Below are 16,007 nucleotides of genomic sequence, written 5' to 3' on the forward strand. Positions count from 1 at the left end.
AAAAAAAGTGAAAATGATACTCTTGTTTTTATTCTTCTTTTTTTCAATTTATCAAATGAGCCTTCGTGTACTTCCACATTTCTCTGAAATATTAACATCGTTGCTCAAAAAATGGTACTTATATTTAAGTATTTGTAAAGTGTCTTGGAATATTTTGCCTTCAAGTCATTGATAAAGTCAGGCTCAGGGAAGTCACATGCGGTGCTGAAGGTCAGAGGCTTGAGTAAGAGGTTTACTGGGAACAAGTTAAAGATCTTTCCATTCTTAGTCAGACCTCCTGAATGTAATACACAGTAAAGATGGTTCTCCTTGTATATATTTCTTTTAAAAAATAGTTTTATCAGTGTGTCAATGAGGAACTTAAATTGTATTTCTAACTTAAGGCTGCTGCTAATAATATTAAATATGGATAAAACCTCTGTGTCCTTTGGAGACCTGTTGTGTTAAAAACAACAAACATTTTTTTCTAGTTTGAAGTTACTTGTGTACTGCATTCTGATCCTTTTCCCCCTTTCCTCCACAGTTGTGCATGCCTAAAGGGCTATCTTTCAGAACTCAGACTGACAATAAAGACCCTCAGTTCCACTCATTTATAATTACCCGGGAAGATGGCTCTCGTACCTATGGTTTTGTTCTGACTTTTTACGAAGAAGTTACCAGTAAGCAGATCTGCACAGCCATGCAGACGCTCTACCAGATGCACAATGCCGAGCATTACAGCAGTGTGTACGCTTCGTCTTCCTGCAGCATGGATTCGCTGGCCAGCAGTATTGATGAGGGAGACACCACCTCCCTTTTGAAACTCCAGCGGTACAACTCCTATGACATCAGCAGAGACACGCTGTATGTTTCAAAAAGTATATGCTTGATCACACCACTGCCTTTCATGCAGGCCTGCAAGAAGTTCCTCATCCAGCTTTATAAAGCAGTAACCTCCCAGCAGCCGCCACCCTTGCCACTTGAGAGCTACATCCATAACATTCTCTACGAGGTACCCCTTCCACCTCCAGGGAGATCACTGAAATTTTATGGTGTTTATGAACCCGTCATCTGCCAGAGACCTGGGCCCAGTGAACTCCCCCTTTCTGATTACCCTCTTCGAGAGGCCTTCGAGCTTCTGGGATTGGAGAACCTGGTGCAGGTGTTTACCTGTGTTCTTTTAGAGATGCAGATCCTTCTCTACTCACAAGGTAGGTCCTCCCTGGATGTTAAGTCTCCCCCAGAAAAGTGCACATGAATCCCAACTATTGCATTTCCATGGGATATATTACTAGAACCAAATAATTAATGGTCAGAGGTCTTCTGTTTTGTATAAAAGGAACACCTGTTTTAGGTGGGACCAGAGGCTAAGATATTACTTCTCTTTGAGGTGTCCGTGGCTATGAAGAAAAACAGGAAAAGTATACAAAAGCCTGAATCTGGCTGACTTGAGTGTATTTATTTTTTAATGAAAATAGGCCCTTTTTTCCAGGTAGTACATAATCATAATAAAAGAAACATACTTGTTTTCATAATGGAAGTGAGAGAATGATGTTAGTACCAAGAACATGTAGCTGTCTTATTTTTTGCAGATGAGTAAAGGTTCCCATCAAAACTCAGTTGACATTGGAAAGGCATAAATGAAATTGTTGACTCTGAAGCTTCCTAAGGCAATCAATTTTGGACCTTTGCCTGTGGGAGATATCACTAGTTGTGGCTCTCTTGAGTCTAACAGTTCTAGTAGAGTTATGTGGGGTGTTTTTGTTTTATTTTGCTTTTATTCCCAAAAGGAAGTTATCTTTGTGATGTTTCTCATTCAACGTTCTCCCAGCACATACTTAAGAAACTTAACAGAATTTGGGTTTTATTTGATGAAAGCATTTATGATGGCTAATGTTGAGCTTAAACTTAGAGCACTGGCTCCATCCTGAACATGATTTTGCAGAGAAAATAGAGATGCTCTGTCTTGACGGATAGCGAGTTGAAGGAAAATATAAAATGGTTGCTGCACATCGATAGGTTCTTTGAAAAATGTGGCACAAATATTTGGGTTAGCTTTTTGCTAACTTGTATTTAGGCTAGCAGAATTGTAGTGCAGTCTCCTGATGGCTGCCATCAAGCTTATTTTACCACTTCCCTTTTTTTCTTTTCTGTTTTAAATTAGAAGTGAGTCTGAGCCAAGTAGGCTATATTTGTACTTCCCCATCTTGTGTGTATGTTGACACTATTTGTGTGTTGACAGCCCTTCACGAGGTTGTATTTTCTTCAGTTTATCCTACGAAATGTTCTTTGATAATGTGTTGTGATGTCTCTATTTTTGTTGTCAGGAAGTTCTCTAATGACCAGTCGAAATTCTCTTTTCCTCTTGCTCTTACTCTCTTAGGGTTTATCATTACCTGCAGGTCACTCGTTTGTATCTAAAACGTGTGACTTAGTAATTCTCTCTTCCTGTTTCTTTCTTTCTTGCTTTTTTCCCTGAAAACAGCGTATGGGGTAGGGGGTTAGAGAGTTGCTGGAAGGGGACAGGGTGTGGAACTAGATACCCTCAGGTGTATTAACCTGTGAGAAAAAATAATTTCAGTCCTAGATTAACAAAGGATCTTCAAGGTCATTTGGTTCAGTTTTAGCTCTGCCTAGAGAAGCAGTTTGGACCAGAAGGAATATCGGTTTTTAAGTCATAACAATCCTAGATTCAGATCTCTGTCGCATTACTAACTGTAACCATAGCCAAGTTATATGATCTTCCTCAGTGTCAGTTAATTCATCTTTATGGGGATAACAGGATTTTTTCCTTCTCTCTCACTGATTTATTGTGAAGGTTAACTAAGAAAACTACAGCCTACTTTGGGTATAATTGGCACTAAATGATAGCTGATTTATTGTAATTATTATTCATTTTATTAGTCCTACACAATCTTCTATAAATTATGTATATTTTAGGGGGCGCCTGGGTGGCTCATTTGGTTGAGCAGCTGCCTTTGGCTCAGGTCATGATCCCAGGGTCCTGGGATCGAGTCCCACATCGGGCTTCCTGCTCAGTGGACAGCCTGCTTCTCCCTCTACCTCTGCCTGCTGCTCTGCCTACTTGTGCTCTCTATCTCTCTGTCAAATAAATAAATAAAATATTATGTATATTTTAAGTTGCATGGGTCCACCATATTACTGCATTTAAAGTATAGCTTTGTTAGATTAAATAAGGCATCTGTTACAGGGTTGAGAGCCTAATAAATGTTCTTTTATATGCATGCTAGGGCTTTTTTTTTTCTTAGCAAAAAACCCTTTCATTGTCACACTTTCTCTTTTGAAAAGCACTATATGTCTCACTGCATATGGTCTGTCCTGAGCTCTCATCTTTCTGCTTTTGATTAGCTTATCCCAGGCAGTTCATGGAAGCTGTTGAAAAGTTATAGTTGATTAATATCTGCCAGTTTAATTCACTTTCAAATGAAGAAGCATGAACATGTTTTTGTACTAAATAAGGTGTTTTTTTGTGTTTTTTTTGTGGGATTTTTTGGTAATTTGGTTTTATCCCGAGAACAATGGTGAATCCTGAAGTTATAGGACTCTCTCTCTCTTTCTGTGCGCGCGCGTGTGCGCACACACACACACATTTTAAGTGTCCTACAAAAGAAAGCTTCATATGGTAATTTTATAACCATTCACTGAAATCACTGTTACAAATTGGCTATGCTTCTCTCTTCAACAATGAGTTATTGCTCTTATCTGTATTTTATTTTAGGGAAGTTGAGGCTCAGGGAAGCCAAATAACCTTCCTGAGCTCACATTAGGTAGTGTTGTAGAGTTAAGAATGGGGCTTGGATCTGTCTTTCTACAGAGCTTTTAATCGCCATGTTAACTGTATTGGGCTCTGCACTTCACCTTTCCTTATCTGTCTCAATATTTCTTTTTAAATTATTAACTCACTCTACCAATCTGTTACAAAGGGATCATGTTAAATATCTATAGAGTATAAAATGAAAGCTCTGTATAAATGCAGATTTTAATACTGGCAATGTCTTTCCCATTAGAGAAAAAAGTTTCATTTAAATGAATAAAATAAGAGTCATTATGTTGATTTGTATCTGGTGCCCTCCTTCATTCTTACCGTGTTAAGGGGGTTTTAATAACACCCAGTACTCCTGTTCTTATTCACTAATGCAGCTATGCCATAAAATTTAAAAACATTGTAAGTGCTAAACAATTACCGTGAAAACCTAAAGTGAATCAGAATAGAAGGGTTTTAGTGATTAAAACTGTCCTTCTAGACTGATTTGAAATTCTGGTCCATAGCCCATTTAAACAGATTCAATCTGCTATTTAGAGAGTGTGTATATCACACTCACTTTGTGGTGGTAACTAGTTAGAAATTTTAAGTAGAGAATGCACCCAGGAGGTAAAGGCTCTTTTCCAGGACCCCAAATCAGAAAAGATCACTTTCATGAATTTGAATTTATTGGTCTTTTAACTTACAACTTAACTTTCTGTTTCAGAAATTCTCTATTCAGAGATCATAAAAATAGACATTTTTTTCTTAATGTTTTAAAGTTATATTTAGCATTTATGGCCTTAGTCATAAGAAATTGATTTTTTAATCGATTTTTCCTTGTTGTAGGGAAGAGATCAAATTTAATATTTTAGAAATATCTCCAACTAGTTATCCTAGTCATTGGATAGACCTCTTTTTTCTTCTTCTGAGCAGGAATACCATTAATGTCATGTAGAAGTTCCTGTATGTGAGGGTATATTTCTGGTGTACTTCAGTTTATTCTGCCAGTCTTTTTGTCCCTCTACTAAATTACTGTAGCTTTAAAAGTAAGTCTTGACATCTGGTAGGATGGTTCCCTCATTACCTTATTTTTTTACCCAAGAAGTAGACTATTTTATTAAATATACATTTTTCACGTGTCTATATGTATATTACAATACAAAATAATGACATCATTTTAGCACTTAGCTGAAAGAGAGCCTTCAGAATCATTAATCCTTCAAAGCCATACCATCATTAGAACTTTATAACCTAGATAATGCTGTGCTACAGATAATAACCACTACCTTCTTTTTATTAGAGTTGAGTCAAATCTAATATGAGGACAATGACATATTTAAAATATTGACTTTTCCCTTCCATGAAAATGCTGTATCTCTCTGTTCTAAGGGTCTTGTTTAATGTCTCTCAGTAAAGTTTTACAGTAGTAATTACAAATAATGACAGTTTTGTTTCTTCTATTCCAATATTTCTCACCTTTTATTTCTTTTTCTTGCCTTACTATACTAGGCTCTCCAGTACAATATAGAATAGAATTTATAGTAGCAGGCATCCTTGTCTTTTTCCTGATTTTAAAAAGAACACATTTTTTTGTTTGTTTGTTTGTTTATATTTTGTTTATTAAGAGAGAGTGCATGGCGGGAGGGGCAGAGGAAGAGGGGAAGAAGAACCTCAAGCAGGCTCCACGTCCAGCACAAGCACGAGGTTAGGGGTTGGCCTCAGTCTCACAACCCAGAGACTATGACCTGAGCAGAAACCAAGAGGTGGATGTGTAACCAACCTAGGTGCCACTGAAGAGAACACTTAATGTTTTACTGTTGTATAACATTTTCTGTAGTGTTTTTGGTAAGTACCTTATACTAGGTTTAAGAAGTTCCATTTTTTGTTTTTAAAGACTTTTTTTTAGGGTGCCTGGGTGGCTCAGTAGGTTAAGCCATTGCTTTCGGCTCAGGTCATGATCTCAGGGTCCTGGGATCAAGTCCCACATCAGGCTCTCTGCTCAGTGGGGAGCCTGCTTCCCCCTCTCTCTCTGTCTGCCTCTCTGCCTACTTGTGGTCTCCATCTGTCAAATAAATAAATAAAATCTAAAAAAAAAAAAAAGATTTAAAAAAAAATTTATTTATTTGACAGAGAGAGATCACAAGTAGGCAGTGTAGGGCTCAATCCCAGGACCCTGAGATCATGACCTGAGCCGAAGACAGAGGCTTATCCCACTGTACCACTACCCAGGTGGCCCAAAGAAGTAACTTTTATTCCTAGTTTGTTCAAGTTTTTAAAAATCATGAATTCCTATTGTATTTTATTGGATGCTCTTTCTACATCAAATAAGATGATCGTGTTTTTCTTCTTTTGATCACCTAAGGTGAAAATCCATCCCTGTATTCCTGAGATAAACCTTACTTGGTTATGATGCATTATTATTTTTTAAATATGACTTGATTTGGTTGGCTAGTACTTCTATTGGAATTTTTTTTCATCTATGTGTATGTGGTTTTTAAAAAGATTTTATTTATTTATTTGACAGACAGAGATCACAAGTAGGCAGAGAGGCAGGCAGAGGAGGGGGGAAGCAGGCTCCCCACTGAGCAGAGAGCCCAATGTGGGGCTCGGTCCCAGGACCCTGGGATTATGACCTGAGCTGAAGGCAGAGGCTTAACCCACTGAGCCACCCAGGTGCCCCTGCATCTATGTGTTTTATTTATTAGCTTATAATGTTCATTTCTTGTACTATCTTTTCTGGTTTTAGTATTAAGGCTATTCTAGCTTTATACATTGAGTTGGAAAATGTTCTGTTTTTTTTCTGGGAGATAGAGATAACTTCTTTTAAGGTTGTAAATATATGTTCCATGACTGTTTAAGAGAACTTGTCTGTAAACTGTTAGGTCTTGTTGGGAAGATGTAAAGTACCAGATCAGTCTCTTTAATAGTTTATGTAGGTTTTTTATCTCTCCCTCCATTCCTGCCCCCCACCTTCTACCTTTTCTCCTCTTCCTCCTCCTCCTTCATCATCACCATCATCATTGTTGTCACCTATGGTGTTTTACTATACCACAGGCTACCCCCTGGTATTTGACCGTGGATCCCATATAGCAAAAGAACCCTGGTAGTTAAAAGATGCTGTTACATTACTAGTCCCATTCAGTCATTAACAATTCAGTCCATCATTCTTATTGAATGAAAATGTTTCCTAGGCTAAGGTCACTCAGGTTTGCAGACTTCCATTTGGTCTTGTCAGGTTCCAAAAGCAGTAGTGGTCTAAGCAATACATGGTTTCACCTTTGAAGGCATCTGGTATAATTGAGGTAAGAGACAATATTATCTCTTACCTTAAGCCTCTTGTGAGGTGTCAATGTATATTGTATTTCCCTTACTGCATAACTCATTTATTCTTTCCTTTATCCTCAGCCACTAGTCCTCCTTTTTATTTCAACTCAGATGCTTCTACCTTTGGAAGGACACACCTTAGGTTCCTGCTTAGATTCAGCTACAGTACAGGTAGATTTCAGGATTCTACAAGTGACAATAGAATCTAGCAGCCTCTTACACATTTCAGAGTCAGTCCTGTGGGAAAAGAGGCAACAGTCTCCATTTGATTTTGGAATTCATCTAAACAGTTCCTTCTCCGTTAGAGTGTTTCTCCAACATTACCTAGGACATCATGAGTATTTCAAGTTTATTTTATGTCTTTCATTAATCAGAACAGTTTAATGTCCAGTAAGCAAGCTAGTAATTGCCTCTAGAAGTTCTCTACTCCAGCATCCTAATACTCGTCACTGGGAGGTGCTCACAATTTTTGCCATAGCCTCAGTCTGCACTGTGCATATAGGGCTATGGTGCGGAATTTGTCCATACCAGGACTCCTGCTACTTTTGTACACTGTGTAGGCTCAGGCAGTCTTATTCCCATGTGGCATGTCCAGTTAATATTGTTTGAAGGGCAATTTATGTGCTTTCTGTTTTACTTCTAGGGGAAGTGTTATACAGTCATACAAAATATCCATTGCCATAAAACATTCAGGTAAAGCCTATTTATTTACTTATTTTTTATTTATAGTTTAGGTAATTTACATATTCTAGAGTAGAATTCAGTGATTCATCACTTATGTACAACACTCAGTGCTCACACAAGTGCCCTCTTTAATACCCGTGACCCATCTAGCCCATGCCCCACCTGCCTCCCTTTATCAACCCTCAGTATGTTCTGTATTGTTAAGAGTCTCTTATGGTTTGTTTCCTTCTCCACTTCTGGTAAACTCACCTGTTTTCTTTATTAAATTCCACATATGAGTGAAATCATATGGTATTTGTCTGTTCTGACTGACTTATTTCACTTTAGCATAATATACTTTAGCTCCATCCACATTGTTGCAAATGGCAAATTTCACTTTCTTGATGGCTGAGTAATACTCCGTGGTGTGTGTGTGTGTGTGTGTGTGTGTGTGTGTGTACACACCACATCCTCTTTGTCCATTTGTTAGTCTATGGGCATTAGAGCACTCCATAGTTTGGCTGTTGTTGATGACGCTTCTGTAAACATCATGGTATATGTATTCATTCGGATTTGTATTTTTTTATCCTTTGGGTAAATACCTAGTAGAGCAATTGCTGGGTTGTAGGATAGTTTTATTTTTAACTTTTTTTGAGGAACCTCCATACTGTTTTCCACAGTTGTTGCATCAGTTTGCATTCCCACCAACAGTGCAAGAGGGTTCCCCCTACTCTGCATCCTCGCCAACCCCTATTGTGTCTTGTGTTGTTAATTTTAGCCATTCTGACTGGTGTGAGGTGACATGGTGGTTTCAATTTGTATTTCTCTGAAGATGAGTGATGTTGAGCATCTTGTCATGTGTCTGTTAGCCATCTGGATGTCTTCTTTGGAAGGGTGTCTAGTTGTGTCTTCTGCCCATTTTTAAACTGATTGTTTTTTGGTTGTTGAGTTTGATAAGTTCTTTATAGATTTTGGATACTAACCCTTTATCAGATATGTCATTAGCAAATATCTTCTCCCAGTCCATAGGCATCCTTTGCTCTGCAGAAGCTATTTATCTTGAGGAAGTCCCAATAGTTCATCTTTGCTTATTTCCCTTGCCTCCAGTAAAAAGTTGATGTGGCCAAGGTCACAGAGGTTGCTGCCTGTGTTCTCCTCTAGAATTTTGATGATTTCCTATCTCACATTTAGGTCTTTAATCCATTTTGAAATTATTTTTGTGTATGGTATAAGAAAGTGGTTAGTTTCATTCTTCTGCATGTTACTAAAATGTTACTAATTGTGCATTCTTCTGCATGTTACTTCTGCGTGTTACTGCATGTTACTATAAGAAAGTATCTAGTGGAAAAAAGACAGTCTCTCCAACAAATGGTGTTGGGAAAACTAGACTGCTGTCTAGTTTTCTTGCTTTATCGAAGATTAGTGCTTGGTTTTCTATTCTGTTCCATTGATCTGTTTGTCTTTTTTTCTGCCAGCACCACGCTGTCTTGATGACTATAGCTTTGTAATACAGCTTAAAATCTGGAATCATGATGCCTCCAGTTTTGTTTTTCTGAACTGCTTTGGCTATTTGTAGTCTTTTGTGGCTCCATAAAAGTTGTAGGATTGTTCATTCTATCTCTCTGAAAAAATGCTAGTGGTGTTTTGATAGGGATTGCATTAAATATGTAGTTTGAGGTAAAGCCTATTGTAATTTTTACCCAAACTTAAACTTTAATGCTTTCAACCTTTAAACTCTTATGTTCTTTCAATCTAATTGTAGCCCGCATTATGACTTCACTAAAGGGTCTGGGTACCACAGTACATGAGGCTCCTTTATAAAGGATTTCAGAAACTTCTCTTTTCTCACTGACCATTTTCTCCACTCTTGTGCGTTAGGTTTTGGGTTTCCACAAGGGGGTGAGCCAAGAGAACTTGGCCCTTTTGTCAATCTTTAGATTTTTTTTTAAAGATCTGTTTATTTATTTTAGTGATAGTGAGCACTTGTGTGCAAGTGGGGGAGGGGCAGAGGAAGAGAGAGAGAACAGCTACAAGCAGACTCCCTGGCTGAGCACGGAGCCCCACAGGCCTTAATCCCAGGACGCCTGAGATCATGACCCTAGCTACAGCCAAGAGTCGGACTCTGAACTGACTGAGCCACCCAGGTGCCCCTGTCGATCTTTGTCTTGATTACTCTGCCTGACTGTTGCAGGTCTGGTTTCTCATTATGATCTTTGCCTTTCCCAAATTTGGGGAAATTTCTCCAAACAGGAGTAAATAGACCCAACTTGTTTGGCATCTTTTAATGTAAGGGTACCAACAAGGGGTTCCTTTGGTCTATCTAGCCTTAGAGAGTATTATTATTACAACTTTGTTTCAGCCCCATCAATGTTTGTATTACTCATCCCATTTTTCAATAACCATCTAAAGATTTACACCCTGCTAGAATGAGTCACTTGACACTCATTTTCCTTTTCCTCTTTGTTTCACTCCTATCAATATTTGCTTTATTCACCCTATTTCTTAATAACTTACAAGATTTCCACCCTGCTGGGAAAAGTCCCTTGACTCCCCCCGCCACTCCATGTATTCTTTTTAATTTAATACTTTTATTGGCACCTTTAAGATTCATGAGGAGCAAATTCATTCAGGATTGCAAATTTGAGAAGGCTTCTCTGACTGATTTTGTGGCAGTAAGGTTACATGAGGTATTTATGCAGAAGGGGCCCCTAGAATTTACCATGACCTGGGTAATGGGTATATTCAGTGGGTGAGGATCCCAGTTACTGTAAAGCCAATCCTACAGAGCTTGCATATGAAGCCTATTAACTGCTTTATCTAGGATGTTCCACTTGGTATTTAAGAGGGAGTCAGGCAGTCCCCTTTCCTCAGGATAAACAGACTTTACAAAAACTTTTATCTAGTCCACCAGACTATCTGTTCCTTCAGGAGTAACCTGCTATGTGTGTGGATCATGGATAGCTACCTGTGATCCTCTCATAGTTAGCTGTGGGTCTTAAATCAACCCAAACATGCTCTTCCACCCTGCAGCGTTTCAAAACAAAGATACCATTCCTGAATTACTCTCTCAATCCATTTTAAAAAGGGTTCTTTAAGAAGTTGATACTGATCTATAAAATGAGATAGCACCTTCACATTATACCCCCTGGTTTCAGTAGCTTCTTGGTTTTGCCCCACTTTGCAGTATAAACTTGAGTGACCAAAAGTCTCTTAGAAATGCTATTTGTTGGCCTCACATAATTTTTCCCTTTTGGGACAGCCTTAAGGATACTTAGCTGAAGTTCAGCTTGGTATAATGTCAAGTGTGACCCAGCACTCTCTTAATTTTATTTTTGTTATAGATAACAGTAATGAAGGGATTGTATATTGCATTTTTTTTCTTACTGGTTTGCATTTCCTCAGGCATCTCATGAACCAGTTTCCCAGGAGTCGGATTCATCTATAAATTCCATTGGTAACTCTTGACTTCCATAACTTACCTCTCAGCTGCTGTTCCATTACTTTGGTGACCATCAGGCCACCTAGGAATCAAAGTTTTCTAATCCCCCACACTTCCATCATTTCTCTTCCCAAATCACATATTTCTGTGAATCTGGGCCTTTCTAGTGAATCCTACATTTTCTGAAACTGAATGATAGGTGTTTCCTGACACTAAACAAGAGCTGCTTTCTTTTCTACCACCAGTCAGTTTGACAGCAACTGAGTACGCAACAATTCAGTTCAATTGTGATACTGATTACCTGGAGTTAACACCAGACTCCACAGGTTTAGGGGTTTGGTCTTCACTTCAGGCACTAGCTACAAATGGGGTGTCCAGGCAACCCTCATTGCTGCCTAGAAAACTCCACATTCAGAAGTTTACACAACCCACCACTCAGACTCAGTAACTTGCTTAGAAGAACTCACAGAACTCTGGAAAGCATTTTCTTTACTATCACTGGTTTATTATAAAAACCTAAAACTCAGGAACAGGCAAATGGAAGAGATTTGTAGGAAATGCCCTGGGGGTGGGGGAGGGTGCTACAGAGTTTTCATGCTGCTCTTGGGACACAACACCTCAGTGTATCTCTCCAACCTAAAAGAAGCTCCTCTGTCTCTTCTTGGATCAAATTATTTAATTTTTTTTCTTGAATCAATTTTTGTTCATTTATATTTTCTCTAGGAACAAGTTTCTAAAACTTTCGGCCTATTTGCCTTAAACTCTAAACTTATTGCCTAAGGTCTTAATATTTCCTTTTCTTCATAGTCTCTGCTTTATCTGTAGTTTTGTCTCCCTTTTTATTCTGAATGCTGTTTATTTGTGCCCTTTCTCCTTGCTTATTTTTACCTGAAGTGTGTTGATTATGTTACTCTTTTTAAAGAACTTTTACCCTTGTTAATATTCATGAAGAATATTTAGATAAAGATTTAATAAATACATCATTTTTTGTTTAGTTTCTAGTTCCATTATTGTTCTTCTCTTTCTACTGTTTCCTTTGGACTTAAATTTTTTTTTTTAAGTTTTTTGTTTTTTTTTTTTTTTTTTTTTTAATCTGACAGTGATCACAAGTAGGCAGAGACAGGCAGGGGGGTGGAAACAGGCTCCCTGGTGTGCAGAGAGCTTGATGTGGGGCTCCATCCTGGGACCTCAAGATCATGACCTGGGTCAAAGGCAGAGGCTTAACCCACTGAGCTACCCAGGCACCCCCTGGACTTAATTATTTTAAATCTTCCTTTTACCCCTCTCCCTAGATATTAACATTTGAGTCTTTGAGCATTTGGATCTTGTGTTGGCTACATCCCACAAGTCTTAGTCTTAGTGTTTTGATTATTTAATTCTAAGAATTTTTAAATTTTTTTATTTTGACCATTTGTCTGGCCTTTCTTCCTTTTTTGACTTTTTTTTTAAATAACTGAAATGGCTTTTTTTCTCATTGCAGTTTTTTTTCTGTGTTATCAGCTCTGTTTTCCTTTCTTAATGGTAAATTTTGGGATTTTAACATAAAGAGTCTTATGTCACTGAGAATCTTTAAAATATTAATACTGTGGGGCGCATGGGTGGCTCAGTCATTAGGCATTGCCCTTCAGCTCAGGTCATGATCCCAGGGCCCTGGGATTGATCCCTGCATCGGGTTCCCTGCTCAGTGGGAAGCCTACTTTTCCCTCTCCCACTTCCCCTGCTTATATTCCCTCTCTTGCTGTGTCTCTCTGTCAAATAAATAAAATCTTTAAAAATACATATTAATATCGTAAAATGCTTTAATAGCAGTCACCCCCCATCACAGCTTATTTGATAGTTATTCGGAATTTTGTTAATCCTTGATATAGGACATTTTTACTTTATACACCTGATTTTGTTTAACTTTACAACTATTGATAACAAATTCAACCAAGTAAATTATAAAGATGTAATTGTCTTTATTAATTCATGTATTGGGCAGTATCCCATCTAGCAAATACAGGAGTGCTCCAAAGGTCTATAGAAAGGGAAAGTCTTTTCTTTTGTTTTCTTTTTTGAAGATTTTATTTATTTATTTGAGAGAGAGAGTGACAGTAGTGAGAGAGAGCACAACTGGGGAGGAGAGGGAGAAGCAGTCTTCCTCTGAGAAGGGAACCCGACTTGGGGCTTGATCCCAGAACTCCGGAATCATGATCTGAGCTGAAGTCAAACCCCTAATTCAGTAAGCCACCCAGGTGCCCCTAGAAAGGGAAAGGTTTTTAAATGCAGGACAAGGAAGTTATAAACTGAAGAAAGGATTATTTTGGGTGAGGTCACCTTCCTGTGGGGACAAAGGGTCTTACTAGGAGGATTACCTCAGCAGTGCTGACCAGGAAATTCCAGACTGACCAGTTAAGACTGCTTTTCTGGGGGAGGTTGAAACTGTAATTAGAGTAGGTACTAAGTCCTGGGGTTGGTAACATAGCCTACTATAAGTAACTCCATTTTAGATCTGTGGTTTTTTTCTTTTCTTTTTAAAATTTTTTTTATTTTTTTAAAGGTTGTATTTATTTATTTTTCCTAGAGAGCGCAAGAGAGCACAAGTGGGGTAGGGGTTGGGAGGTAGGGAAGGGACAGAGGGAGCGAGAGAAGCAAACTCCCCACTGAGCAGAGAGCCCAATGCAGGACTCGATCCTAGGACTTTGGGCAGATGCTTAAGCAACTGAGCCACCAGGTTCCCGTGTGGTTTTCTTTTTACTACCACAATTGCCGTTTCTTGAAAATTCACATTCTATTTTATATCTTAAATAGTTCTTGGTTCAGTCTTCTTCCTAAAGTATGTCCTTAGACATTCCCCAAATGAGGTGATATTTTCAATGAAATTTTGTTCATCTGAAACTGTTTTCCCTTTGCCTGTGTTTTTCAATGATTTTATTAAATATTAAATACTAGGTTAAAACTGGCTTTTTATTTTCCTTCTCTTAGCACTTTGAGAGTAAGATGCTACCATCTTCATGTTTCCAGTGTAGCTGTTGAGAGGTAATTTATTACAGTCACCCTAATTGTCATTCCATGGCCAGAAATCTGTCTTTTCACTCTGGCTGTATATAAGATTTTCTTTTTGCCTTTGATGACCTGTATTTTGACTGTAATTTATCTAGATGAGCATTTTTTTATTTGTTCTTCTTATGATTCATTGTGAAATCTAAGGTTAATATATTTCAGTAGTTTTTGGAAAAATTTCAACCATCTTTCTAAATATTGCTTCCATCTACCTTTTTTCTATTTTTCCTCCTGATACTTTAATTAAACCTGTTAATCTGTTTCACTCAATTTTCCATATCTCTCAACCTCTCTTTTTGTCTTTTTGATGCATTCTGGGTGATTTCTCCATATCTATTTCCCAGCTTACTAATTCTCTTTTTACCTGTGTTTAGTCTGCAGTTAATCCTTCCTTTGACATTTTACTTTCAGTGGCCCTAAAACAGTTTTACTCCTTAATTCTTTCTTTAATTTCCATAAACATATTAAATATATGTATTTCATATTATTTATCAGATAAATTCAGTATCTGATGGGTTAAAGATTGAGGGTTTCTTCCTCTAGGAATAATTTATATTTTCTTTCACCAAGCATCTGAGTTCACTGGCAACACAGGTCTACTTTATTAGTATTTTTTTAAGTAGGCTTCACACCCAGCATAGAGCCTAACTTCATTTTTAAAAAATATAAATTTAATTAATTAACATGTAGTGTATTGTCAATTTCAGAGGTAGAATTCAGTGACTCATCAGTCTTATATAATACCCAGTGCTCATTACATCACCCAGTTACCCCATCCCCCGACCCCCGACCCTCACCTTTGTGTTTCTTTGGGCCATACAGATAGCATGAGTTTGGGCCCTAGACTTACCCAAAACCTGGATAGTAGATAGGAATTCTCAAGAGGCTTTCCCCCGCCCCCTTCCAGAGTTAGGTAGGGGCAGGCCAGACAACTTTCCTGGCAGTGCATTGTTTCTTTTATTATTCCTGTTTTGTTTTTCTTTTCTTGATCCCTTCTCCTTGAGGTTTCTCCCATGTAGGTCCTAGCTTTATGCAAGAGGATCTACTGTCTGAATCCCAGTCCTTCTTGGACTTTATTCTTTAACATGCATAGAAATAAAACAGAAGGTGTAGGCGTACCTTGGATCAACACATGCCTCAAAGACCCCTAAATACTTCAGCTTTACCATACTGGACTCTTGTTCCCATTTTTTTTTTTCCTGGCCTCTAATGACTTCCTCCCTTACTTTTTGCAAATCCACTCATTCATGAGTTTGGTGTTTTGAAATTATTTTATTTAGCATTTTTTAGTTTAGACTAGGCTCTAGTTTTTAGTTCTATTCCATCATACTGCCATTAATACTGCATAATAGAAATACTATCACTGAACTAAATACTAAATACTATCACTGAACTAAAATTAAAATGAACAGATTGTTTGTGTCAACTATTACAGAATGTAACAACTGCTAGGCATAATTTAATTATTAATAATATAAAATGGGAAAATAATCCATGTCTGTTCTCTTTTGCCAAGTTACCCATTATATTTAATCTACTTTAAACAATTTAAGTACATAGTTATATACATAGATACTTTGTTTTTTCTCTTAACTTCTGTTGAAATATTAAGAGATATCACTTTAGTAATGGATGTTAGAAAATTATATTCTTATGAATGAATAGAGAGGCATATTTTAGTGTTAAGTAATTTGCTTTAAAAATGCCTGATGTCAGTCCATTCCCAATGATTTTTGGAGGTTCTACAGAGTGTGATGGCTAACTTGTGATTAATGTACTTTTTGCTCTTAAAAT

General features: G+C 37.7%; 1 protein-coding gene across 2 annotated transcripts in view; it reads left to right on the forward strand.

Annotated features, from left to right (window-relative positions):
- DENND5B (DENN domain containing 5B) overlaps positions 1–16,007 on the forward strand; it is a 201,393-nt gene that overhangs the window by 98,840 nt on the left and 86,546 nt on the right. For both annotated transcript variants that reach the window (XM_059402699.1, XM_059402701.1), the window contains one exon: positions 524–1,190. In XM_059402699.1, the coding sequence (XP_059258682.1) occupies positions 524–1,190 (667 nt within the window). The remainder of the gene's footprint in view (positions 1–523; positions 1,191–16,007) is intronic.

This window comes from Mustela nigripes, chromosome 6 (genome assembly GCF_022355385.1).
Source record: "Mustela nigripes isolate SB6536 chromosome 6, MUSNIG.SB6536, whole genome shotgun sequence".
Classification (NCBI taxonomy): domain Eukaryota; kingdom Metazoa; phylum Chordata; class Mammalia; order Carnivora; family Mustelidae; genus Mustela; species Mustela nigripes.